This window comes from Toxotes jaculatrix, chromosome 23 (assembly GCF_017976425.1).
Source record: "Toxotes jaculatrix isolate fToxJac2 chromosome 23, fToxJac2.pri, whole genome shotgun sequence".
Taxonomy (NCBI): Eukaryota; Metazoa; Chordata; class Actinopteri; family Toxotidae; genus Toxotes; species Toxotes jaculatrix.
In genome coordinates, this window is record NC_054416.1 from 4900269 (window position 1) to 4925208 (window position 24940).

At 41.8% G+C, this 24940-nt stretch overlaps 5 protein-coding genes across 7 annotated transcripts in view; 4 read left to right on the forward strand and 1 right to left on the reverse strand.

The window, feature by feature from the left end:
• Window positions 1-87: 87 nt before the first annotated feature.
• fis1 (fission, mitochondrial 1) lies at window positions 88-2260 on the forward strand. Its single transcript, XM_041031560.1, has 5 exons — window positions 88-160; window positions 534-666; window positions 864-940; window positions 1155-1260; window positions 1384-2260. Exons 1-5 carry the CDS (start codon window positions 116-118, stop codon window positions 1485-1487), a joined length of 465 nt encoding a protein of 154 aa, XP_040887494.1. The 5' UTR covers window positions 88-115; the 3' UTR covers window positions 1488-2260.
• A 3608-nt stretch (window positions 2261-5868) lies between these two features.
• Window positions 5869-7693, forward strand: cldn15a (claudin 15a). The gene is made up of 5 exons (XM_041031184.1): window positions 5869-6116; window positions 6355-6519; window positions 6742-6823; window positions 6925-7032; window positions 7530-7693. The coding sequence occupies exons 1-5, from the start codon at window positions 5900-5902 to the stop codon at window positions 7624-7626; spliced, it is 669 nt and encodes a 222-aa protein (XP_040887118.1). The 5' UTR covers window positions 5869-5899; the 3' UTR covers window positions 7627-7693.
• A 1048-nt stretch (window positions 7694-8741) lies between these two features.
• On the forward strand, window positions 8742-15009 carry dnajc3b (DnaJ (Hsp40) homolog, subfamily C, member 3b). The gene is made up of 12 exons (XM_041031183.1): window positions 8742-9217; window positions 10302-10412; window positions 10596-10720; window positions 10902-10976; window positions 11096-11239; window positions 11468-11649; window positions 11786-11905; window positions 12031-12136; window positions 12305-12425; window positions 12508-12640; window positions 12734-12882; window positions 13190-15009. The coding sequence occupies exons 1-12, from the start codon at window positions 9133-9135 to the stop codon at window positions 13333-13335; spliced, it is 1497 nt and encodes a 498-aa protein (XP_040887117.1). The 5' UTR covers window positions 8742-9132; the 3' UTR covers window positions 13336-15009.
• A 77-nt stretch (window positions 15010-15086) lies between these two features.
• naa38 (N-alpha-acetyltransferase 38, NatC auxiliary subunit) lies at window positions 15087-16551 on the reverse strand. The gene is made up of 3 exons (XM_041031185.1): window positions 16469-16551; window positions 15920-16094; window positions 15087-15552 (listed from the first exon to the last, which is right to left on the reverse strand). The coding sequence occupies exons 1-3, from the start codon at window positions 16505-16507 to the stop codon at window positions 15428-15430; spliced, it is 339 nt and encodes a 112-aa protein (XP_040887119.1). The 5' UTR covers window positions 16508-16551; the 3' UTR covers window positions 15087-15427.
• Window positions 16552-20947: 4396 nt separating this feature from the next.
• Window positions 20948-24940, forward strand: part of chd3 (chromodomain helicase DNA binding protein 3) — a 33812-nt gene continuing 29819 nt past the window's right edge. For all 3 annotated transcript variants that reach the window (XM_041030824.1, XM_041030822.1, XM_041030823.1), the window contains exons 1-4: window positions 20948-21405; window positions 23879-24006; window positions 24109-24297; window positions 24398-24525. In XM_041030824.1, coding sequence (XP_040886758.1) covers window positions 21243-21405; window positions 23879-24006; window positions 24109-24297; window positions 24398-24525 — 608 coding nt within the window. In that variant the 5' untranslated portion in view covers window positions 20948-21242. The remainder of the gene's footprint in view (window positions 21406-23878; window positions 24007-24108; window positions 24298-24397; window positions 24526-24940) is intronic.

Below are 24940 nucleotides of genomic sequence, written 5' to 3' on the forward strand. Positions count from 1 at the left end.
TATTGGTATTATTGTCATTATGAAACAGACTTGACTCGAAGCCGTAAGGATGACGTTGCAAACTGTTCTGTCACGTGATTAAAAGTGGGCGGGTCCCTAAGCTGTTTCCGGAAACATGGAGGCTGTTGTGAGTGATGTGGTGGCTCCTGAAGACCTTTTAGTAAGTTTTCACTTTTAAAAAACCTCTTCGTCTCATCAAACATACACATTAACCCACAACAGACTCTCGCTGAGCTCCTAATAACATCAGCCTAGTCGGTTAATGCTAAAACCGTAATAAAATACGACGTGATGTGGCGTACTTTGTTGCGTCACTTAGCTAGCTAATGCTAATAGTCATGTTTATGATGAAAAATTGGCCACGGGGTTTTTGTTATTTCTGCCGAAAGAATAAAATATGACTGATGCTAAAACACTTTGTGAGTAAAAACACACAATCAGTAAAATACGATATTGACAAAGCACGGTGTCTCTGTTTCACTGGCTTCCTGTTCACGTTATTTAGTTGCGATATGTGTTTTTTGTTATGACAGAAATTTGAAAAGAAATACAACAGTGAGCTGCTGAAGGGAGCTGTCTCCAAAGAAACAAAGTTTGAATATGCTTGGTGTCTGATCAGGAGTAAATACTCGCAGGATATCAAGAAGGGAATTGTGCTCTTGGAAGGTATTATATTATATTTTTTGTATTTCTGTATTACAATTTCTTAAAATTCTGTGATAAAGTACGTTGTAAAAATGTATCTATCTATTTATCATATTACTGTAACTTTAACTACTATTGTTGTACAAATAAAGTCACTAAATTTCAGACAGGGTGGTAATGAGAAATTATCAGTCATGATAATTTTTTTTGTCTTGTAGAGCTTGTTCAGAAAGCCTCAAAGGATGACTCCCGGGACTTCTTGTTCTATCTTGCGGTGGCCAACTACAGGCTCAAAGTTAGTGTCTTTTCTAAAGTCTTGACCATTCTAACATTGTTAAATATGTGGGGGTTTTTTTAACTAAAAGTATTTATCATTTGTATAATGAGCTTCACACATTTCTGCTAATACATAGACATTAATGAACAAATTTACATTTTTAAACACAGCCATCACATATTATGACAGATCTTAGAGTACTTTTTCCCCCTCTCCCCCGTTCTTCTTCCAGGAATATGAAAAAGCCCTAAAGTACATCCGGACCCTTCTGAGGAACGAGCCAGGGAACAAGCAAGCACTGGATTTGGAGAAACTCATTGACAAGGCTTTAAAGAAAGGTAAAAGTGTAATTACCCAACAGAGTAAAGCTCTCATATATTCTAATAGAATTAGTTTTTGTCATTAGACCCTGTTATGAGGTGAATAAATCTACGTCCTGACGTGTACCTCTTGCCATCTAGATGGCTTGGTTGGCATGGCAATCGTTGGGGGAATCGGTCTTGGCGTGGCCGGTTTAGCGGGACTCATCGGCTTGGCTGTGTCAAAGGGAGCTGCCAAATCCTAATCCTTGATCTGAGACGTGTCTTCATTTTGCTGGACTGATACACTGACCCTTCCCTTGCATAGAGAATTAAAACCTGTGTGGAGAAAGCATGAAGGATGTAACATATTGGTTTGAAGTGGAGTATTTACTGCTATACATTAAGGGGTCAAATAATGCCAGTGAGTAATCTGTTTTCATATTTTAACAGGGTCGAAAATTACTATACATATGACATTACTTAGCTATCTACTCACACACTATAGCATGGCACTTTCATATTACTTGTGTAAATAAATTAGAATAGACAAGGTGGTGCTCAATTTTAAGTAATTTCTTAATTAATATGCACCTCAGCCTAAACTTCCTAAGTTGATTTACATTGTGTAAAAAAAATGATTTGTAAAAGAGCAGTTGTGCTTCTTTAATTGTATTGTTAATTATTTTTGACATGAACAGTTGTTAAGGAAAGTGTTACTGGTGCAGTAGGAAGTGTAGCTTGTAATGCCCAAAGGAACAGGATCATTTGTTTACTGGTGAGGTAACAGGGACTTTGACATACTGCTGTCAGTAAACTGCTGCTGCTGTGAGGGCAGTGGACAGAGGTTTGTATTTATTTCAGACAAGAGGTTTCTTTCCATTTGTTCTGAATACAACTTTGAATTAAGGGAGGCAAAACAGTTTCTGGATATTAATACATTTTGTCATGTAATATGCATTTTCAAACATTTATCTGTGCCACATTTAATGAATTGTGTTTTCCATCTGGTTAAATAAATAAAATAATTTAAAACTGAGAGCAGATTTATATTCCCAGGAAGCCTCAGTGTTGCAGCACCACACTGTTTTGGTAGAGCACGGCTGAAGAAGTGAAACAGTCAAACCAAAATTGTTCAACATAAAATAATTAATTAAAAAATCCTGCCACATATATGAAGAAATACAGAAATGTGACATTAAACGTGGAATTGTGAAATAATTCAAATATATATATAAATATAGTTTAATTATATGAAATGTTTTTTCCAACCGTATTCTTCGGGCTCTAACCCTGATATTGTATGAGAAGAAGAAGAAGGAGCTAAATGCCGGAAAACCAGCAGTGGATCAATTCATCAGAGTGATTTTCATAAGATTCTTTTATTGATGGAGCAAAGTCCAGTATACAATCCCACTTTTATCACTGTCATTTATTGACTCAATTAAACTTACAGTGAGGTCTTGGTGGACACTGTGGAAGAGAAGGCATTCTGAACATGATTTCAGTGTTGGGGGTCTTTAGCAGTAAGACTGAGAGGTACACATTTAAACAAAAACGTACCTGGACTAGTTCACTCGCTGTCGATCATCCTCACATCTTGACCGCTGGGGAGATTTAAGTCGCCGGCACAGTTTTATGACAGGAAGGCTTATTGAAGTTATCAGGTGTGTGTGGTGTTATCAGTCCTCGTGGGGTGTTACTCATTAACCCACCTGACAGGACCGAAACTCCCCAGGGACATATCAGTGAAAACAATAATCTTCTTTGGTGTGAAAGAGGTGATTGAGTGGGTTAATGCAAAGAGAAAACCAGACCTGAGGGTGGGTACGAGTCCTACAAAATTAATCCGATATCTAAACAGAGGAGCAACTTAATCTGTAACCAGCCGTGGAAATGTCCTCAGACTCTTTTAGTTTAGCCAGACTCTTTTTTTTATGCACAGTTTAAACACACTTAAACATCAATGATTCATCAAAGTCAGTGTAATTCAGATCAGCTTCAGTGAGTTTCAGTTACAAGGGCCAATGGTCAGTGACAATCCACTTGTTTTAACGCATGGCTGACGGATATTAATGTGTAATCACCATGAAGAAGCAGAATACATCTGGGAACAGGGTGTATTGGTTAAGTTACTCCTGTATACATGTCATCAGGCTGTAATTTGAAGTTATTGTGTAATCCAGTAGAACAACAGTTCATTGTCTGCCACTCTGTATTACTGCAGGATTTTTGTTACACCTCTCTGAGCAGTTATTGTGAACACAAGATTTCAGCTGCAGTTTTCTTCTTTTTGACAGTAGTTGCTCATCTTCCTTGTGTAAATAAACCAGCACACACTTTTTTTTTTTTTAACTGTGTGAATCTCCTCTGTGTGCAGTCGTCCGTGTTGTCTCTCCTCATCACATGCTCATCCCACATCCCTTTAATGAGTTTTTCCTGGAAAGCACATGAAAAAGTTATTGCCTCCTTTCCAGGTATCACTTAAAAAATCACATAAAGCTTTGTTTTCACAGACATTCACATGTAATAAGACTCATCAGCAGCCGAGTGAGCAGTAAAAATGAGCTTTGTAAACAGCTCAACCATAAAAAGAGACATTTATGGTGAGACAGGGTCTAGTTTTCAGAGCACATCAGGTGGAGGTGAGGTAGATGAGGCAGGCCAGTTAGTTCAGATGTAACTGTGGTTTTAATAATCAGATGAAACAGGGAAGGTTGCCCCTCAAAAGAAATGATTTTTTAAAATCATGTATTCTGTTAGTGTTTGTGAACATGACTCTGAAGTCTCAGAGACATCCACCATGCAGGACTTTAAAAAATTACCCCAGATATTCTCACAGTGTCCATGATGTTAATAAATGTATTATTCTTAGAATGGATTCATTTACAAAATGGACTTTGGGGTTTCCAAAAAAAAAAAAGTTAAAAATTAATTTTTTTAAAAAGTAAAAGGAAGAGGAAAAGACGGGAAACTTGCTTCCATTATCAGTGTAGAACCTGTGAAACATCTCACTTGTTATTGTTGTGGTTTGTTCACAACAATAAAGGTGAAGAAGAAACAAAGCAGACAGCTTATTATATTTTTATTCCATTTGCAGAAAGATTAAAACCAACCCTTGAATCGGGTAAAGTCTTTTCATGATGCCATATGTGTTCGTCTTTGCTGTCATCATGGAAAAATAAAATGTTCCATGATGACGCTGTCTGTAATCTCATTTCATCATTCACTCATAGTATTGTATTAATACTTCACCTCAAAAGACCTATTAAAGAATCAGAGTTGTAAAAATCTGCTGTGCGTTATTGTGTAAATGATGTTTTCTTCTCTTAAATGTAAACCTATCACAGAGTAATCACTGTCACCTCGTTCTTAATGTTAAATTTAGATTTTGATTCAGTTTTACAACCGTTGCTGCAACTGATTTACAACGTTCAAACTTTCCTTTGCAAACACTTCACCTCTCACTTCCTTACAGAAAACTGACCAACTGCTCCGTTCAGGTTTATTGTTGGCGAATTCTGGAGCCTCATTCTTGACCTTTATACAAATGAGTTTGCTGGTTTACAAATCCCCTGACCTCTGCACACTTGTCTGAAATGCAGGTTAAGATTGAGCTCAATATTATCAGTGTGTTGAACTCGGTGTGCTCTGTGTGCCCTGTGTTTGGCAGCAGTGACCCAGCAGCTATCAGGAGGGTTATTAATGAAGACACACAAACACGGAAACTATGGGATGAACGGGGTAACTCCAGACCTTTGTCTGTGGCTTTTTGCTGTGACTTTGGTCTTTGAAATAAAGCAGTCAGATGTTGACATCCTTCCAATTGTCACAAAATGCTGGGTGTGGCGCCGGGTGATTGTGACTTTGTGTCTTACGGCCTTGAGTTATTCAAACCAAAACAATAAAACTCACAAGGTGCCGTGTTCAAGTCTCTTCAGTATAAAACCTTTGGTATAAATCAACACATTTCAACATTTATCTCTTTATTATGTGTAATATCTTTTTATGATCACCATGTGAAATATGCCCTTACAATATGCAATATTGCATGTACTGTGTACATGTACTGCAGTGTATTTGTGCAAATAGCAAAATAAACTTAATTCTTTTCATTTTTCAAAACGGTCCATCACCAAAAAAAAAGCTAAAAACATTTCATAAATTGCTAATAAAGTTTGAACTCTTAGAAAAATGCCCATAAACCAGATCAAAAGTTGTCATCAGATGCATTTTGAATATGAATGTGAATATGTTTCATAAACATACCTGAAAACATACACAGTGTAGTGTCATTGAGAGCGACAGACGACCATTGGACCCTGAGAGTGAGCCGATAAACACCTGTTCAGTTTCAGGGGTGTAAAATGCAAAAAAAAAGAAAAGAAGACTGTGTGTGTGTGTGTGTGTGTGTGTGTGTGTGTGTGTGTGTGTGTGTGTGTGTGTGTGTGTGTGTGTGTGTGTGTGTGTGTGTGTGGAGAGGGGGGAGGAGAGAAAGCAAGTCATATAAATCATTATACATATCTGCTGAGCTGAACACATCTCACAGTGGCAGAACAGACACCACTCACTCTCATACACTGACCAATACATACATCTAACAAACTTGTGTTGAATTATAAAATTTCTGGAGAGATCTGGATTTACTTCTGTTTGACTGCTGCACCAAGGAGGGGGAATGGATCCGATCGTGGAAGTTGTGGCTTTGATTTTGGGGTTCATTGGATGGGTAATGGTGGGAATCGCTCTGCCAAACCGTTACTGGAAGACCTCCACCGTCGACGGGAACGTCATCACCACCTCCACCATCTATGAAAACTTGTGGATGTCATGTGCGACAGATTCGACCGGGGTCCATAACTGCAGGGAGTTCCCTTCACTGCTCGCTTTGAGTGGTATGTTCATCTAAAAATCATCTATTTGCAATCAACACTTTTCCAAAGACAAGATTCCTTTAAAATCCTGATCCACAAATCATCATTGATCACTTTAACTTAGAAAAAAAATTGGAAAAAAATAATTATACAACAGACAAGACCTCTGTTTCCCAGTCTCCCTTTCTCTTGTAATGGAGATGGCAGGTAAAAGATGGTGAATTCAGGGGCTGATTGTTTATTTCCACACCATCTCCAGGCTACATCCAGGCATCTCGTGCCCTGATGATCACGTCGATAGCGTTGGGCACCTTTGGACTGGTGGGGGCCCTGATAGGAATTCAGTGTTCGAAGGCAGGAGGGGAAAACTATGTGCTTAAAGGGAGGATTGCTGGTACTGCTGGAGTCTTTTTCATACTTCAAGGTAAAGTAAATAAAATAAAAATAAATGAAATGCATTCCAAAATGTCAAAAAATGTGAAGAAAAAGTGAGTGCAACTAAGTCCAGAGTCAAGAAAACTTGAGTTCTTTCTGATGACTGATAACAATGACCTCCTAATACACTACCCTATAAATACAGCAGATAAAGGAACTGCAGAGTCACTCAATGATTAAAGAATATTTATGGGATCTTTTTTATCAAAAGGTGTGTGCACAATGATCTCAGTCTCCTGGTACGCCTTCAACATCACTCAGGAATTCTTTGACCCATTCTATCCTGGGATAAGGTAAGACAGTGGTGATGGTTGGGTGGGCCGGAAAGGGCTGACTACTTAGGCCTAAGATGAAGCTCACATGTTGGCTGACTGCACTCTGCTCTGTGTTACAGGTACGAAATTGGAGAGGGGCTTTACATCGGCTGGTGCTCCGCTGTGCTCGCCATCGCAGGAGGAGCCTGCCTGACCTGCTCCTGCAAAATGGGCACAGAGGAAAAATAGTGAGTTCAGTTTGAACTGTCCTAAATAACAATACAACATGGTGTCACTGTTCTACACAGTTGTTTTGCTATTGAAGAGAAATTGAAAGAACCTTGAAAACTGGATGTTACCACTGCCGCTTGTTGACAAACGAACTTGTTTATGACATAAAATTGTAATCAAGTGCAATATCAAAAGGGTTGGGCTGCTAGAACATCGATCAGAGGCATGCGGTGATTTATTAGTCACGATCTTCTTAAAGCCACATGTGGCGCCCCCCAGTGGTGTGATAAAAATAGACACTGCTGCAAATAGTGCTGAGAGGAACTGACTAAAAACAACAGTAGTAGGAAATGCACAAGTTTAATGCAGGCTGAATTTCATTAAACTGTATTATTTGGGTGTTGGTATTGTGGATGTTTTTAATGGATGGAGCCACCTGTGCTTTTATGAGCAATCAAATGGTTTCAAGTTTGTTGACTTCACTGACATTTTGGTTTCACCATCTTGTTTACAGCCCTTTGCCTTATCAGACCAGGGGAACTGCGTATTCTGGAGCTGCTCCGACCAGAAGCGTGGCCGCCAGCACTTACGGCCGAAATGCTTATGTTTGAGCAGGACATGAAAACAGAACTGTGTCGATCAAATCTCTTACAAATGCCTGGGGTCAACTTTTTCATCACCCCAGTTTTTGTTGATGCATCTAACATGTCCTGAAGTTTTCACACCTACAGATGAAATTTTTTTTTCTTTGACTGTGTGGAAAATCTAAAGGTCCATCAAATGCTCACTGATGGAGGTAACAGAGCACTACTGAACTGTATATAACCACAATATCAGGTGTGTATTCTGTAAAAACTGATAGCATTGAAATGATAGCACCAATGTTGTAAAAGTTGTACAAAGCTGAGCTACTTATCACTGTTTCAATGCACAACCGTACTTTATGCTCGCAGTGATTTTATTTATGTTCCTGTCATGATGTTAGCACAAATACATTTACATATAGTCACTTATTTTAAAAGAAATTCAATCATGTGATGATCTGCATACACACGTCTAGACATTCGTGAGGGGAAGGTCAAAAGTGGGATGATCCAGATATTTGTGTGTGTTGTTTTGTACAGTTTTTATAGATAGTACCTGTGTAAGAGGGTGGTTTGTTTTGATGGTACTTTGTTTGTTTGTTTTTATACTTCTACGCACAATAAAATGTGTTATACTAAACATTTCAGTTTGGCTTTGTGTTCCTGTTTTCAATAAAGTTACTTTGTGTGTCTGGGAGGGCGGTGTGTGTTATACTACTACTACTACTACTACTACTACTAATAATAATAATAATAATAATAATAATAATAATAATAATAATAAACAATTCTATTTTATGCCTTAAAACAACCAATATTAAGTCTTATTTGAGTATCAGTACTGTGAATAGGTTACTTGTCCGACCTTCACTGTGCAGAGGGGCCCTGGTTGTGGTAATTCAGCCGTTTCCTGGAATAACGTTTCATACGCTTTACATAACTCAGAGCTGAATATTTTTTGACATATCCTAAATCATATCTGGAGGGCATCTTTCAGTGCAGCCTGCTGTGCTGGATGCTCTGTATATCATGGGAGTGCCATCAGAGTTAAAATAGCCTCTCCAATGAGAGAAGACCACGTTTCTAGACGAACGCGGATGTGCGCCGCGTGGACCAACCACTGAACTGTGGGGCAGGAAGGGAGGGGGCGACGAAAGGTTTCGTTTACAAAGTGTCCAGGTCGCCAGCTGTTCAACGTATCCATCATCACATTACTTGTAGGCGTTTTAAGTTCATGTAAATCCCGGTTGTTTGTGTTTTAGGTGGGAAAACGCTGTTAAACGGTCTTGTTTTCATTTTTTGGGAAGGGGGGGAACCTTTTAGCGGCGCATCGCATTCCCACACGGACTACTGTCACACCGGGATCGTAAATACACCGTCGCTGTTGCACCCTTCGGTCTGGCGGAGAGAGACGATGTGGATTTAATAAAGAATGTCACCGTTTAAATGAATCAAATCGGTATTTTCACTCGTCGTGGAAGCAGAGTCGTTAAGTTCCCTGGTTCCGGTGTCAGAGTGTGAACAAGTTCAGCAATGGAGTCGTGTCGGCGGACCGGACTCAGCGGGGTCCTGTGCTCCCTGTCACTGCTGTGTGTCATCCTGGACATCCAGCTGGACGGTAAGACGCTAAAAAGCTGGTTAAAAAAAAAAAAAAAAAAGCCTCCTCAAGCACAAGCACAGACGTTTGCAGAGGTTTCCAGCTTGTTTTCTGTTTCTAGCTCTGAAAAGTTTCCCAAACTGTGACGGAATGTTAGCTTACCTGGGTGACATGGTGGCCCGCCCCTCCAAAATAAAAGTCACTGCTTCATCGTTGTTCTAATATAAAAAAACAATTTAAGGAATAAACGCTAAATTTAAATCTAAGATGTTCAGTAGATAAGGAAATAGTCAAGTACAGTGTGTGTGTAGTGACAGATGCGTAACCAAGAACCCCAGCCTCTGCTTTGGGCCACCAACCTCTTTCCTGTCATTATGAATCAATACCACTCTAATTTAAAGCATCCAAGTTTACCTGTTTATACAATAAACATACAATATTATAAAATTCACTAAAAACTGTGAAATTAAATACTTTAACTGCTGACTTTTCTGTTGAGTTTTGTTTATTAATCAATCATTTTAGATACAAAATGTCAGAAAATTGTGAAAAATCCCCCTTAATAATTTCCCAGAGTCCAATGTGACATCCTCAAAGTCCTTGTTTCGTCTTATACTCACTCCAAAACGCTATATTACAGCAACATAAGGCCAATAAGGCATCACATTCTGACTTAGCATTTTCTTCTTAAATGGCTTCCTCTCTGGATACTTGAATCAGAATAAACTTGGCTTTGAGAGCTTGTCTGAAATCTAATGCGTAGCATTAGGCCGTGTCTAGACTTTTGCAGTTTGCAGTTTTAAATGCACATGAAAATCACAAATGGTTCTAACTACTTGAGTGTGATCAGATTGATTCTTTTTTGAATTACTAATCTGAAATATGTGAAAATAGGATTACAGTTTAGCTCACTCTTTGAGAATTTGTGTGTTCTTATCCCAACTTTCTAATTGTAGAGATGCCAGACCGTAATGTGAAAAGAGATTTAGACCTACAAAAGCCTGACAGGAAATTAACCTAGATCACGGTCTGCTGTTAAAGTACACTGACTCTCTTTGTCAGCAATGAATTTCCAGTGAGGCTGAAGCACAGTTTTATGTTACAGGTGTCTTAGGGGCAACTCATGTCGAGATTGAGCACCACTTGGAGATGGGCCGCAAACTTTTGGCTGCCGGTCAGCTGGCTGAAGCCTTGTCCCACTACCACTCTGCTGTGGGTAAGGTTACACACACAGACATCCAGACACACAGACATTTATATTCTCACTGTTGGCTGACATTTTCAGTCTGTGGCTTTGCCCAAATAATTCTTGTCCCTTCTCGTACTTGCTCCAACATCATTTTTTTGGCCAAAATATTAGCGGTTTGAAATCTGATGATTAGTTCTTGACGTTTTTCAGAGGGAGACTCAAAGAATTACCTGACCTACTACAAGCGAGCTGCGGTGTTCCTGGCTATGGGCAAATCCAAATCTGCCCTGCCAGACCTGACCAGAGCCATCCAGCTCAAGCCTGACTTTTTGGCTGTAAGTTCACCTGTTCACTCACTGCCTGACACTACCCATCGGTTTTAAGAATATTGTTTATTATTTCCTTATTTTGTGTCCCTGTGCTGGTGATGTTTCTGTCTGTCTCCTGGATTTCTCTTTCACACTTTCACACCTCCTCTTCTTGTCATCCTATCTCTTCGTGGTACCCCATCTTCAGGCCAGGTTGCAAAGAGGGAATATTCTGTTAAAGCAGGGCAACACACAGGAGGCCAGGGAAGACTTTGAGGCAGTGGTGAGTTTAATGATATGTGACTCCTTTTGCCATCCTAAATCACTAGTTCTATCTTTCAGTGTTTTGCCAGAATAGTGGATGTTGTTAAAGGAGAAATCTACCTGTTTGTTCCTTTTTAGCTGCAGCGCTCTCCAGACCACGAAGAAGCTCACGACCAGCTGATGAAAGCAAACGAGCTGGAGGAGCTACAGGAGGAGGCCCATGCTGCATACCACCAAGGGGATTACAGCGCTACCATCACTGTGCTGGAGAGAGTTATCGAGGTGTGTGTCAGCCCTGTCGTGGGGCCTACAGATAGGGTCAGGTTATGGAAGTTGGCTCATTGCAGTATCCTAGTGGTAGGGTGTAGTTTTGGAAACACATTTTCCCTGTATTTTCTGTGTTGTTATATTATGTACATACATAATGTATCAGTATTTTTTATTTGATGCATCTGGTGCTCAGCTGTGTAGATAAAAACTCTCCTAATAACATGATTACACCCCATTCAGATCTCTCCCTGGGATCCTGAGTCGCGGGAGCTTCGTGCGGAGTGTTACATCCGAATGGGCGATCCCCAGAAAGCCATCCAGGATCTGACACCGACAACAAGGCTACGCAACGACAACCGCGCTGCCTTCCTGAAGCTCAGCATGCTGCACTACAGCCTCGGAGAACACCACGAGTCACTCAAGTGAGCTTTGTTTGTTTGTGAGCTTTGCTCAGCAGGGTCATGCAAAATAGCTAATTTCCATCTTCAGAGCAGTCTTTGTGCTCGGTGTGTGTGCCTTCCTCTCTGCTCATCCATCTGTCCATCTTTTTCCGTGCAGTCACATTCGAGAGTGTCTGAAGCTCGACCAGGATGACAAAGAGTGTTTCAGCCATTACAAGCAGGTGAAAAAGCTCAGCAAGCAGCTGGACTCAGCAGAAGAGCTCATTCAGCAGGAGAGGTGATCTGCATGTTGCCTGTCATATGTGCTCTCTTAATATCTTTTTTGTTTCCTGACATTCTAAAAAGCAGAAATATAAAACGAATGAATTTACTCCCTCGGATGTATTCTCTCCGTACGATTAGGTATCAGGAGGGCATTGATAAGTATGAATTAGTGATGAAAACGGAGCCTAATGTTGTATACTACACCAACCTGGCCAAAGAGAGGATCTGCTTCTGCCTTGTCAAGGTGGGTGAGGATGGATTTCTAGCCAAGTGATGGCCATGTTTCTGACTGATAAATGGTCCAGAAGATGTGAAACAAATAAAATGTCGCTCAGTGAGTTAAAAGTTTGTGACATCACATGAGATTATGATTTTTAAAATAAAAACATCTCGTGCTTCTTGCCAACTCTAGATTAGGTTGGCTCAGGAGGCAATCGACGTGTGCTCAGAGGCCCATCAGAGAACCCCCCGCAACGCCAACGTCCTCCGAGACCGAGCAGAGGCTTACATCCTCAACCAGGACTACGAGAAAGGTAAGAGGACTCACCCTTCTCAGTGACAGTAAACTGCAGATATAAAGAAAGAGCTTGCATTTGCATGTCTGTTTTGTTTCAGCGGTGGAGGATTACCAGGAGGCAAGAGAGTTTGATGCCGATAGCAACGATATCAGAGAAGGACTGGAACGAGCACAGAAACTGCTCAAAATCTCTCGTAAGAGGGATTACTATAAGATCCTCGGCGTCAGCAGGTAACCTCTTAGTTTTGTTGTGATTGACATCAAACTACAAATCCAGCCACTATAAAGCCACTGACTCGCTCTCACCAACTTTGTTTTCCTTAGGAGCGCCAACAAGCAGGAGATCATCAAGGCATACAGGAAGCTGGCACAGCAGTGGCATCCTGACAACTTCCAGTCCGAGGCAGAGAAGAAGGAGGCGGAAAAGAAATTTATCGACATTGCGTCAGCTAAAGAGGTCCTAACCGACCCAGGTGAGAAGCTAAATTGGTTACATACATACCTTAGAGCTACCACTCTCATGTCTGTGCATCAAGTATAAAGGCCACATTCAGCCATTTACCAAAACGTCAAACTATTCCTTTATTCAAAGATTTAGAAATAAACTCGTGGCTCCTCAGGTAAAGAAAATTACTTGACTGTCAGGCTCTGTGTACTAACTTATAAGAAAATGGAAGGAGGTTGTAGTGGTTCAAAGTGTCATAATCCTAAAAATCAGGCTAACTCAGAAGCTTTCACTGTCTTAAATTTGTGCCTCCATCCTCCCGACTGTTTCGCCAGAAATGAGGCAGAAGTTTGATGCTGGTGAGGATCCCCTGGACCCTGAAAACCAGCAAGGTGGAGGTGGAGGACAGCAGTCCTGGCCTTTTCATTTCAACCCCTTTGAATCTGGGGGCAGCTTCCACTTCAAGTTCCAGTACAACTAGACTAACTGGGGGAACCCTACGAACACGAGGGTGGGTGGGTACATTTTCGGATGGATGGGACACTGGGGGAAGATCTGCGGCAGATTTGTGGAGAAGTCTTCCTCCAGAACTTGTGGGTCAGCTTGAACACGGTTTTGTGGGTCACATGAACCTTTGATTTTTCATGCTTTTGTCTGGACAGCGGAGGCTTGAGTTTTTTTTAGTGAAAAAGACTGGATTTCTTACCACATAAACTGAGGACCTAGCTGTGGCTACCTTTGAACTAACTTGTCCTTGTGGTTGAAGAAAATGAAGTCTTGCGTCAACATGTCAGACTCCTTAGGAATGGAAAGGTGGTGGTTGAAACTGGACTTTTTTCTTTCTTTTTCAGGACGTCTGCTCTCATTGCCCATTTCTTTCTTTGTGCCATTTTTTGAAATTTCATCGAGGGTTTTGTTTTTTAATGCAGTAGCTCCTGCTTGGACGTTACATAGAAGGCTGTCAGATTGCTGGTTTTCTGCTCGCAGTATTCTTTAAAGGAATTACATGTTTACTGAGCTCAGTCTCTATTTTTGACCATGTCAAAGCGTCTCTAGAGAACCAAATTTATTTGTATTTAATGACATCAAGAGAAACATGTTGTTGAGCTTCCATGTTAATGGTATGTAGGTGAGACTTTAGCACTATTAGATGAAACTTGCGGGTGTAAAAGTTTTGAAATCCTATGGATCTTAAATCGGTGTACTCGCTCTGTGATTGTTTATGATTTGGTTTTAGATTACCTTTGGTTGCTGCACAGTTATCTAATTGGAATAATGTGTAAATTCTGCATTTTGGTTGGAAATTATATTTTCAGCAGGCTATATATCCAACTGCAAACATTGTGGATGTAAGTAAATTTGAAGAGCTGGTTAAAACGCAAAGAATAACTGAAAAAAAAAAACCTGTCACTATTTACTACACAAAGATGGAAAACTGAGGACTGCGTCCAGAGCTGCAGTATTTCTCTTTCCTTCTTCACTCATTTCAAAGCATGTCTTTGAACACTTGCACTTTTACCCTGTGTTTGAAAAACCACTCCACATGTTTTCCACTCCTGAAATGTTACTGCAGACTTTTAAAAAGGCCTTTCAGAGACTCTTTGCAATCCAAGTGGGTCTTCACTGGCTATCTGATGGCCTCATATATAAAAAGGTCTAACAAAAAAAAAACCATGCACGTCGAATGTTATACAGAGTTGGAGCTTGAGTTATACTGTGTGTAATTCATAAACAGTGCATCTGGATAATATTTGTCCGTGCACTGAGGCACGAACTGAAAACTAAACCTTGAAGGTGTAATCAAAGTGCAACTTTGCAAATGAGGCGTAAGTTTTTCTGCCATGCAAGACACACAACAGTTTAACGACAAGCTAACATTCTTTTGAAGATTTGATTTTTTTTTTTTTTTTAGCACAAATTAAGTTATTTTGCCAACAACAGCTTAAGGAAACTGACTGTAACTGCTTTGAATCCTATCTACTGCTCGACCGTGTGAACCAACGTGACAGGCTCTTTGTATTTAAATCAGCTGAGTGGGACTGTTTTGTTTCTGGGTTTTTGTTTTTAGGGTTTTCTGTTGTTTAGTGGCATCAATTTTTCTGTTGCCAAACCGAATCGGCTGACATGCTCTAATGTATTAAATACTGAAACAATCCAATTTGTGTTAAATCCTTAATGTTCTGTAAAGCGTAATAACGCGGGGCATCAGTGACGGCAACACAAAGCATTAAATACAACGATTTATTTTAAAACACACTGTAACAAAGACATTGACCGCACACGGCATTGAAACACCATTTCCATACACATCCATGTAGCTGCTGTTTGCCCACATCTTGTCATACGCATGCTGTGCTGTTCAGCTGTCACTGCTTCTTCAAGCATGGAGGGACTCGATAATCCAGAATACTGACACAGGAGTTCTGTATCTGTTAACGCTGAGCACTGAGCGCGGATGAAATGCTCCTGATGAAGATGTCCATTGTTCTCTGGGCTCGGCCGCAACCTTACATCTGGCTCGCTGAGAGTCAGTCACATAAATGCTGAGTGTTGTCCAAATGGGCAGGCCTTCGTCAGTGGGTTGCTCCAAATCCTTGTGTGTCGTCCAGACTGTCTGCCTCCACCTCGATGGACACCACGTGGTGACCAGGGATCATGGCCAGGCCCAGGACTCTGGGTTCGCCCTGGGAGAATGTGTCTGAAGACAAAATAAGGTAAGAACACAATCCAGTTAAATTGCCCCGGTAAGGCCGGTTTTTGTAAGTCATGCAAAAAGGTTTCTGAACAAAGAAAAGTTCTGGGGAAATTAAACTGAATTTTGTAATGCACACATCTAATTATTTACTACTTCTTCATCCTTCCAAATCTCACTTTGTTCTCAAATTGAACAAAAAAAAAGTTCTGGTCCAATGATCTAGTGGATTTAAAATTGAAGAGAATATGTTATATGTTATATTGTTGTGAATATCTTTGGTTTTTGGACAAAAGTGTGTCAAATTGTTAAGTTGAGGATGGCACGCTGATGTCAGAGCAGTGTTTTTGCATGATTGAAAGGGTTTATCCACCTGGGGATTTGAGGAATTCCTGAGCTGAGCCGAGGATGACATTGCAGTCCCGGTCTGTGCAGAGGAAAAGCCCCACCAGAGTGCGACCGTCTGTCATGCGGATCCTCATATTCTTGTTCAGGAGCCCCTCTAGTTTCTGCCTGGCCTGGGAGGATGAGGACACTTCCTGCTGCTCCTGAGCATGGACAGGTAACAGTTCATTCATCGTGTTAAAATGCCTTTAATGCTCACAGTAAACACAGTTAAAGAGTTGCTAACGGTAAACCTGTTTTAATCATAAATACGGAAACTGTGTTCTGCATGAAGACGGGTAGATACGTAAATGCTATGATTATTTTTGCAAATATTACCTGATAAATCGAGGCTAACGCCACAGTTTATCAGTGATACAAGCTAATTCCTTAGCCACCGGCTAACGTCAAGTTACAACCGAAGCCTTGATGATGATAAAATGTTTCAGGTAAAGCCATTTCTCTCTCGGTAATGACACGTCCGACAGCGCTAGCAATTATATTGAATACCAAAATACAAATTTAAACAAATACTTACATGACTCGAAGGACCATTTTCTTCAATCATTGTCGCCATACCCTCTTCTTCTTCTCCTACATTTGCTCACGGAAGAATTTTTCGGACGGACCAGCTAAACCGGAAGCTCAGAAACTCAAGGCTTTTTTTTTTTTAAAGGGAACGACTGGCTAAAATAAAAATAGAATATAACAATGCGAACATGCGAGCCTATTATTCAATTTATTGTGTTCACAGTTTTTAAAAAATATTCTCCAGGTGTTAAAAATGGCAGATAATATGACATTTTAAAGTTTTTTGAGACTGAAACTTTTGCTGAACAGTGGCCACAGGTGGTAGTAAAAGGAAAATGATGCATCCCTGCATTTCCAGAGATTCTCCTTAGCCTCAGCACAAATCATCTCTCAAGAAAAGCTGCACTTCTGTCACGTTTGTTCCATATCTTTACTACTAATGTAATGTACTGTTGTGGTGTTTTTGTTTACACACTCTCCCACCTTTTGTTACATGGAGCCTTTATCCTGGGTGTATGACTAAGGAAAGCCATTTTAAATAATTCTCTCTGTTTTTTGATTAAAAAAAAATAAAAAAAAATAAAAATAAATGTAGTTCTTTTGTTACTCCCGTAGCCAGAAGAAACTAAAATGTTTGGCAGTTGCTGAGACCATCGTTTGTGGGTGTCATTCCTCAGAAACACAAGAAAAGATAAGATAAGACAAGTGAAGACAAGATATGATAAGACAAGACATAATAAGTGATCTGTAAGTGAAAAACTGTTATGTCAAACAGCCCAAGATAGGTGTGGACACAGATCTAGAGAAAGATGTAAAATTTTATTTGTGCTACAGCCGCTGTTATCACTTGATCTTAATGCTGATAGTGTAATTCACAGAATGTAAAGTGAATATAAAGTGAAATAGGAAGTGGATGAATACTTGTGAATTACACAGCATTGGTTTGACCATGAAAATGAAGACCTGAGTAGTCACTGGCCAAAACAATCAATTAACAAACATCTTTTAGCCACAGTCCTGATTCATCCAACATCTTCTTCCCTCAGGCTTAAACGTACATGATCCTCGGATCTTCATACAGGAGGAGCCGTCGTCCATACATTCGGACTGACTGGACCAGTGACTGTGGGATAGATGGTGAACGGTGGTACTGCTTTGGATACAGAGTGACACCTTGACATCACAGGAGCTACAACTGGAGGTGAATAACATTACACAATACATACATGTACAGTCAGCTGGAGTGCATCCATTGTTTGTTTTGCTGAACCAATGGGACAAGGCAACAAGTCAGGTTTGATGAGGGTTTTGCGCAGCAAATGAAACACTGATGAAACTCCTTCTGAATGGGCACAAGACCCATAATTGGACTATTAACTGAGCCATGCAAAACTAAACACAATAATGTATGATACTTTAATTTTAAACACTTTGTTTGGATGTGTTAAGCTCACTTTTTTTTTCCACAACCCCAACTGCATGAGTGTTGTGCTGCTCTCTGGGTTACTTCGGTTCAGACAGCTCAGCTCTGAATGGAGCACTGGAGCCGGCGTCTTTCTCTGTGTGTCACACTGCATAAAATCTGGGTTAGCTAGAGCACAGTACCCAAGGGAGGCGCTTTTCCCTCTCATCCTCGGCATGTCTCCCCGCCAAACGGACATGAGGGGGAGTTGGAGGGGTGAGGAAGGGGTAGTCACAGCAACAGCACAGTAGTGCAGTGTGTCAGGGCCGGCAGCATATGAGAGTCCTGGCTAGTCTCACCCTTTCTTTTTTTTTTTTTTTCCAGACACATAGTGAGACAAATGCACAGTCATGGCTGCAAATACTTCACACACACATGGATGCAGTGGGTGAGGGTATATAAACTAAACACACACACACACACTGCAGCCGTCTCGCCAGCCACCCAATCTGGCAACAACAGACACCTCAGTGGCCAGAGGCTTAGTGGGGGGTGCTCCAGTCACACACACTCAGATGCACTTTCACTGCACAGACGCACACACACACATCTCTCTTCCCCCTGTGTGTCTTGCATCGCACCGTCTCTCTCTTGGCAGATGTGGCCGTTGGATCAGGCACTAACAAATTCCTCTCTTCTCATTTGTGGCCGCGGGGAAGCCGAGCTGGAGCGGCTCAGGCACCTGTTGCAGCAGAGAGAGGAGAGTGCACAGCAGATGAAGCATAATTGATACGCTTGTTTACATGATATCCAGTTATTGGTGTGAAAGACGCAGCTGACAGAGTTACACAAATTGCTCTTTTCTCTGTTTTGTGTCAGATAAGACAGAAATGTCTTCAAAGCATAAATCCAACGTGTCCTCTGGATAGTTGGTGTGTTACTGTGTTAAAGGTGATGGCATTTGTTGAGACAGCAATTTCATTAAATGTAATTTTTGAGATTTAAAATAATTTTGCTTAAGGATACAGTAAAGTTTAGGCCTTTGTGTATATTGTGTGTGATTTTAATTTTAGTTGCAGTGGATTCTAAACTTCATAAACATCTTATTTTTCTCAGGGAATAAGAAACGTTGATAAATCCATAGAATTCAACAGCTACATTTTTCAATTGAGGCACATCGGTTTCTTTCACAATCGGTGACCCATTGACTGACTGAGCGTGTTTTCGCTTTAGAGATGTGAATTCAAATCAAACATTTTGCGAGTCAGCCTTTTTGAAGGATGAGTTCCTGAAGCTGTATCTTCACTACAACTCTGTAAGCACAGCAGAGTTATGAGCAAGATGAAGGACATGGAGCTCTTGACCACTTCACCCTCTCAGCCGTTCTCTGCATCAACAACAGGCCTTTTTCACTGCAGACGCCGTGTAGGAAAAGCACAGGTGTTCCTAATATCATTGTGGGTGGCTCTGCTCTATTCAAGTCAGCCTGTAAGCCATGACAGTGTGGGAGTGAGCCACCATAAGCAATACTAGGATCCTGAAACGGAAGTTAAATGGGATTCCCCCATAATTGATTTATATTATTAGTTACACTGGTGTTTTTCCTTCTGTCAAAATGCCTTTTGTGAAAACGGCCTATTGACTTTGGCATGTGCTGACCAGCGAGGTCATGTCAGGATGCTTTGACATTTGGCAAAAAAAAAAAAATCTTAACATTAGGTTCAATTTTTATCATTTTCCTGAGGTTTTAACCGCATCTCACAGTCCTCTGCTTTACTCTGACAGCTGTTACATGACATTAAAAGCTCCAGAAGTGGCCCATGAGTAGACACATTGTTAAGAGTGTTTTATGTCAAACTACTATTTCTAAGGTTAAGCAAATTAAATATTTAAGAACTGAAGAGCCACCTGTGACTAAAGATATTCATGAGATATTCATGCGATTCAAGGGATTAAAGGCTGCTTACTGCATAAAATGGACTTTTGCTGCACTGAATAAATGTATAAGAAATGAGAATATTATTACATTGCTGTTTCTGGCTGATTTTGCTGTTGCTCAGTTGCCTGCTTTGTTGATCCATTTTTCTTTTTTTTTGTTACAGTGACTAAAATTAGTTAAATGCATAAAACCAAGGTCCTATAAATAACATAAGTCTTTAACATAAGTCTTTATTTCTGGATAAAATGTTCCATCAGGATGCAGATGTTTTCAATACAATGCAGCTCATTTTTCCTATTTTTACATATAGTGCTGCCACACTTTTTTTTTTCTCCGTCTGACCCCTATTTTGTTGTGAGGTTTGAATTTGAAAGGCAAATCAAAATTCCTTTTGTCAAAACAAAAGTGCCCTGAGCAGCCACTGAGGGTTGGCTGGGGTCTAGGGATTCCCATGGCCTTACTGCCATCCAGTTGACTCAGCCTTCTGCTTAGGAGAGGCTGATTTTTACAGTGTGTGTTCAGGAAATGGCTTGTGTTTGTTTTAAACCTCTGTATTAGAGCTGGATTACGCGCTTTGAGCTGTTTAATATGGTGGTTTATAAAAGGGGGGGTGCAGTTTGCATATCATGAATTGTTTTCATCCCCACCACAAGTAGTTAATTTTTAAGCAATACAATCTGATGTAAGTCTGGGCATGGCTGCGGCAGATTTTCCCAACCCCCCTCTCTCAATCCCTCCCCAGCACTCACACATACACACACACACTCACACACACACACACATACACACCACTCTGCTGCTGCTCCAAAATAATTTTTTATACAGCGGTGGGGGCTCCGGAGAATATAAGGTGGCCATATTTGATAGATTTGTGTCGGGCTCTGCAATGCAGAAAGCGAGAGTTGTTGCGTGTGATCTTGCAAGTGACAGTGACACCAGGCAAGTCTGTCGGATTCGTGACTGATCCGGACTTGGGGTTGGGGGGTGGGGGGTGAGGGAGGGAGGGAGGGAGACGGAGAAAGAAGCAGGGGTGGGTGGGTGGATGGGGGGGGTCAGACAGAAAAGAAACAAACAAGTAACAATGTAACTTACATGCAGTCACACACCCCTTTTTCTTGTAACAATGTGTACGTTTTTAAGGAGGGAGGGGGCGCGCGGAGAGAGAAAGAGAGACGGAGAGAGATAGAGAAAGGAGGAGGGGGGTGCGTTCTGAAATAATATAGTCAGCCATTTTTTATGTAAGGGGATTTTTTCTTATTGGGGGGGTTGTTAAAAAATAAATATAAGAGGGCGGCCATCTTTGTTGCTCTGCCTAGTGTAAAATATTCCAAAACGCCCCCCACTTTTTTCTGTGCCGATTTGAATATTAAATAAATATCATATATTCGGGCAAGAATACGCTTTTTTGAATACAAGGACGGATCCAATGACAGGAATATAATGTCCTCTCCTCTCCGGTCCTGTGAGGAAGACGAGGGCATGGTGGTTAATTCCGAGGGAGGAGATTTTGATGAAGAAGACGACGACGGAGACCTAGACGAGAACGCAAGCGACATAAACTCGCCGGCGGCGCCTCGGGAAACTGCAACACCAGCCGCGCCAGGTACAGTAAGAAAACTGGCGGACAAGTCGGGAGCGCGCACACGAAATAAAAAACACTCTTACTAGCACAAAAATCTCAGAGAAAGGGCATGTTGGAAGTAGCCGAAAGCCGCAGTTTGTGCCCCATATCGGTGCTACTCCAGGTCCAGTACGGTACAGTAGAGCCCAGCGAGGACTCGGGTGCGCGCCTATAAAATAGAAACATACTTAGTTGTCGTGATTTTTTTTTTATTAATGAGGAACATTTCACAGCCACCTAAACCCGCTATATATGTTCCTGTTATTGCACCTATATGTTGCTGAAGGTGCCATATTTGCAGCTGCAAGACAGGCTGTTAAAAAAAAAAAAAAAAAAAAAAAAAGACGAGAGCGCGCTTTGAAAACACAAACTCCAGTCCAGTTTGTAAGAAAATGCGCATATATCCAGCCGGCCAGATGTGTTTCTCTGTTTTTGTGTGTGCCCCCTTTGACCATTCCACTTCCTCCTCACCTCCAGCACATCCCAACAAAGTTTACGCTAACTTGGCACAGCTGGTTTTCGTCGCAAAGCTCACTTCTCCACCATGAAAAGTTCCAGCTTGCTTGTCCCTTAAATCCCTACGACGGGTCCCTGGACCTGCATGACATGGACCTGAGCTCGGTCCGCGGGGTAATAAGGTCGCCCTGAAGGGTAAAAAGCTCACGGCAATAAAGGTTGGCAAAACATGGACTCCACTGGCCGGAGGCTATATATATTTGATACCCATCTCGAGAGGAGATGGTGCGTTTTGCTGTGCAGACATAAAAGCCGGGTGACAGTGTGAAATCGTGCCGTGGGACAAACACTTGCCCCCCGGCTCCTTTTGTCGCTATGACGGGTCAAAATAGGACACTGCTGCTGCATGCTGCTCACTTACAGGACAGAAAGGTTTGACTGTTTTAGCTCCCTCTGGTAGCTTAGCAGACCTGCTCACTAATCACCCGCATTGCATGAAGTCATATTGATCTTGTCAAAAGATGACTGAGTGGATGCATATGACATCCTGGAAGTTTCTGTGACAGTGAAGTTGCCCGGGGGTGCAGTGAAAGTAACAGATGCAGAAAGTAGTGGCTGGTTCAGCACGCTGCTGCAGTTCATTCATAACAGGCGTAATATAACTGGTAATATTTTGGTTTGGATTAAATGCAATGATGTGATAGAAAGATTTTTAAAAAATCACAGTGCAGATGTCATAAGGGAGATACTGTGAGATTAGTCAAGATACACGGGGCATGAGTGTAATTTCCTGTGTGAATATTATAGGAGTCGTCCATTGCATTGTCTTTAGACTTAATTAGCTCGACTCCGGACCCGCCGCCATGCCGTGCCAGACAGATAGATAGTCGGGCTTCCAGTCGAGGACCTTAACCCCCTGACGACCTCTAGCAGCGGTCACAGCGGTGAGCATGGTCCCAGTGTGGGAATAGCTGAGCGGGTGGAGAAGTCGTTCCAGTTCACCGCGCCGTCCCGCTGGCGGCCTCCAAATCACCGAGCCCCGCGTGTGTGCTGCTGCCGCCCCCGGCGAGTCTTCGGCGGCGGCACGCTGCACGGATACGCGGGAAGCGGGGGTTGGTGGATGGGGTGGGAGTGAGGGGGGGGGTGGGAGTGAGGGGGGGGGGGGGGGCGAGGGGGTGCGGGAGGGGGCTGTTGCTGCCGCTGGTGGGAGCGCGCACCAACAAAAGCAGGCGGACAATAAAATCCGACAAAATGTAGACTATCAAACAGGCTGGTCGCACGGCGCAGACCGCAGCCCATATTTTGGTTATGCCTTAACGCTTTGCTGCATTCCGACATTCCGAATCTGAGGCTGCAGCTATCTCCCTGTGTCTTTCTGTGTATCTCTTTCTTTACTCCATGCCAGGTCAGGTTGCAGGTTAAATTGCTCTCCCTGTAGTTGTGCTATTGCCCAGGTACCAGGGGGAATAACTGGCCTGATACTTTCACATCATTTGTTCCCTGAAAGCAGGGATACAGTCGTGCATTTTAAATGCACTGTAGCTGAGAGTTTTCTTTGACGCGAGACAAGGTGGATTTGTATTTCTAGGCCACTGGAAAATCAAAAGTTTTGCAACAAAATTTAACTCTTGATTTTGTTCTCTTAGATTATGTGTTTTTTCTCAACAGTTTTCAACAGAGATGCTTTGTTTACAAAGGTGTCACACTTTTGCATTGTCATAAACCAATTATCTCTCTGCTGTGGCATGAACACCAGCTGTCAAATCCACTTATGGCCCTTTGACAAACTAATTTAGCATGTGTCACAATTCAGACAGGGTCAGAGGTCGCTGAAGCCACGCTGGCTATCACGCGGCTTTTGTTGTGTGTAATTACGCTCAGCGGGGATTAGCTGGCTTGTTGGGAAGTGTTTTGAGAAGATTATTGTTCATTTGATTGTGATAGCTGTCTCTCTTTCACGCCTTCTTTAACCCCGTCTCTCCTCTGGTGCTCCTCCTAGACGAAGAGGCAGTGTTATCAGACAGAGAGGTCCCGTGCAGGAAGAAAGGAAGACCCAAGAAAAAGAAGGACACAAAGAAGAAGGACAAAGAGGGGAAACCTGTCAAAGCAAAAAAACGCAAGAAGATTGTAAGTTTGTTAAGCTGTCATGCTCTGGAGTTTTTACTTTGCTGACTATATTATGCCATCTTCATTACTTTTAAATATCTTCCTCTGTTGTCCTCTCTTCAGGACAGTGATGTAGAGAGAGACACAGATAGAGAGAGAGACTACGGCGAGAACTCAGACAGTGTAGCCAGTGACTATGGATCTGGAGAGAAAAAGAAAAAGAAGAAACATAAAGAAAGGAAGGAGAAGAAAACCAAGAAGAAGAAAAAAGATGACGGGGGCCGAGACAGCAGTCAGGAGGAAACAACAAAGGTAAAACCTGAGTACTCAAAACACGTCTGCGTCGTCTTTGGCATGGCCGTCCTTAATTGAGTCATGATCCCTCTCATTTGATTCGGTGGGTTCTTCTCAGCAACCAATAGAGCAGAAGACCTCGGCCCAGCTGGCAAAGGAGTGGGGTCTGGAGGATGTTGATCATACCTTCACCGAGGAAGACTACAGGGAGCTCACCAACTACAAAGCCTTCAGCCAGTTCATGAGGTATTCCACTCTTCTTTCTTTCTACATGAACAACCAGGTGAACAGTCACTTCAGGAGTTTAACGGTTAGTTATGCAGATCCTGAGTCTGTATGTGGTCTCTGTAGTCCTACAGAGCAATGATCATTCATATTATCAGAGGAATTGGTGTTCTCCTGCTTGTACAACCTCTTCCACCGTTCCTACATGTACTTAAGTGCATTGTGTGCAAGATTAATGTCAATGCCAGACTCACCACACAAGCCCGACTTGAGAGTGAGCGTTTTTATGGTTCTGCTTTTCAGGTCTGCTTGTTTTCCGGTGCTCTCTTGTTACTGTTTGTGAGGGCTATTTGTTTCTTTTTCACCTCATGTAAACTTTCATAAGTCTTGTTGTCACACACACCAACTTCCTTCCACAGTGGCAGCAACCATTCAA

Bases quoted from the DNA above. Each gene is read 5' to 3' on its own strand.
- dnajc3b (XM_041031183.1), top strand. From the start codon at position 9,133: ATGGAGTCGTGTCGGCGGACCGGACTCAGCGGGGTCCTGTGCTCCCTG. The intron at 10,721-10,901 runs GTAAGTTCACCT...CCCCATCTTCAG, and splicing joins TCAAGCCTGACTTTTTGGCT to GCCAGGTTGCAAAGAGGGAA. The intron at 10,977-11,095 runs GTGAGTTTAATG...GTTCCTTTTTAG, and splicing joins GGGAAGACTTTGAGGCAGTG to CTGCAGCGCTCTCCAGACCA.
- cldn15a (XM_041031184.1), top strand. From the start codon at position 5,900: ATGGATCCGATCGTGGAAGTTGTGGCTTTGATTTTGGGGTTCATTGGA. The intron at 6,824-6,924 runs GTAAGACAGTGG...TCTGTGTTACAG, and splicing joins CCATTCTATCCTGGGATAAG to GTACGAAATTGGAGAGGGGC. The intron at 7,033-7,529 runs GTGAGTTCAGTT...TCTTGTTTACAG, and splicing joins ATGGGCACAGAGGAAAAATA to CCCTTTGCCTTATCAGACCA.
- naa38 (XM_041031185.1), bottom strand. From the start codon at position 16,507: ATGGCGACAATGATTGAAGAAAATGGTCCTTCGAGTCAT. The intron at 16,095-16,468 runs GTAAGTATTTGT...GTCCATGCTCAG, and splicing joins AAAATGGTCCTTCGAGTCAT to GAGCAGCAGGAAGTGTCCTC. The intron at 15,553-15,919 runs GTGGATAAACCC...TTTTGTCTTCAG, and splicing joins GGAATTCCTCAAATCCCCAG to ACACATTCTCCCAGGGCGAA.
- fis1 (XM_041031560.1), top strand. From the start codon at position 116: ATGGAGGCTGTTGTGAGTGATGTGGTGGCTCCTGAAGACCTTTTA. The intron at 161-533 runs GTAAGTTTTCAC...TTGTTATGACAG, and splicing joins TGGCTCCTGAAGACCTTTTA to AAATTTGAAAAGAAATACAA. The intron at 941-1,154 runs GTTAGTGTCTTT...TTCTTCTTCCAG, and splicing joins TGGCCAACTACAGGCTCAAA to GAATATGAAAAAGCCCTAAA.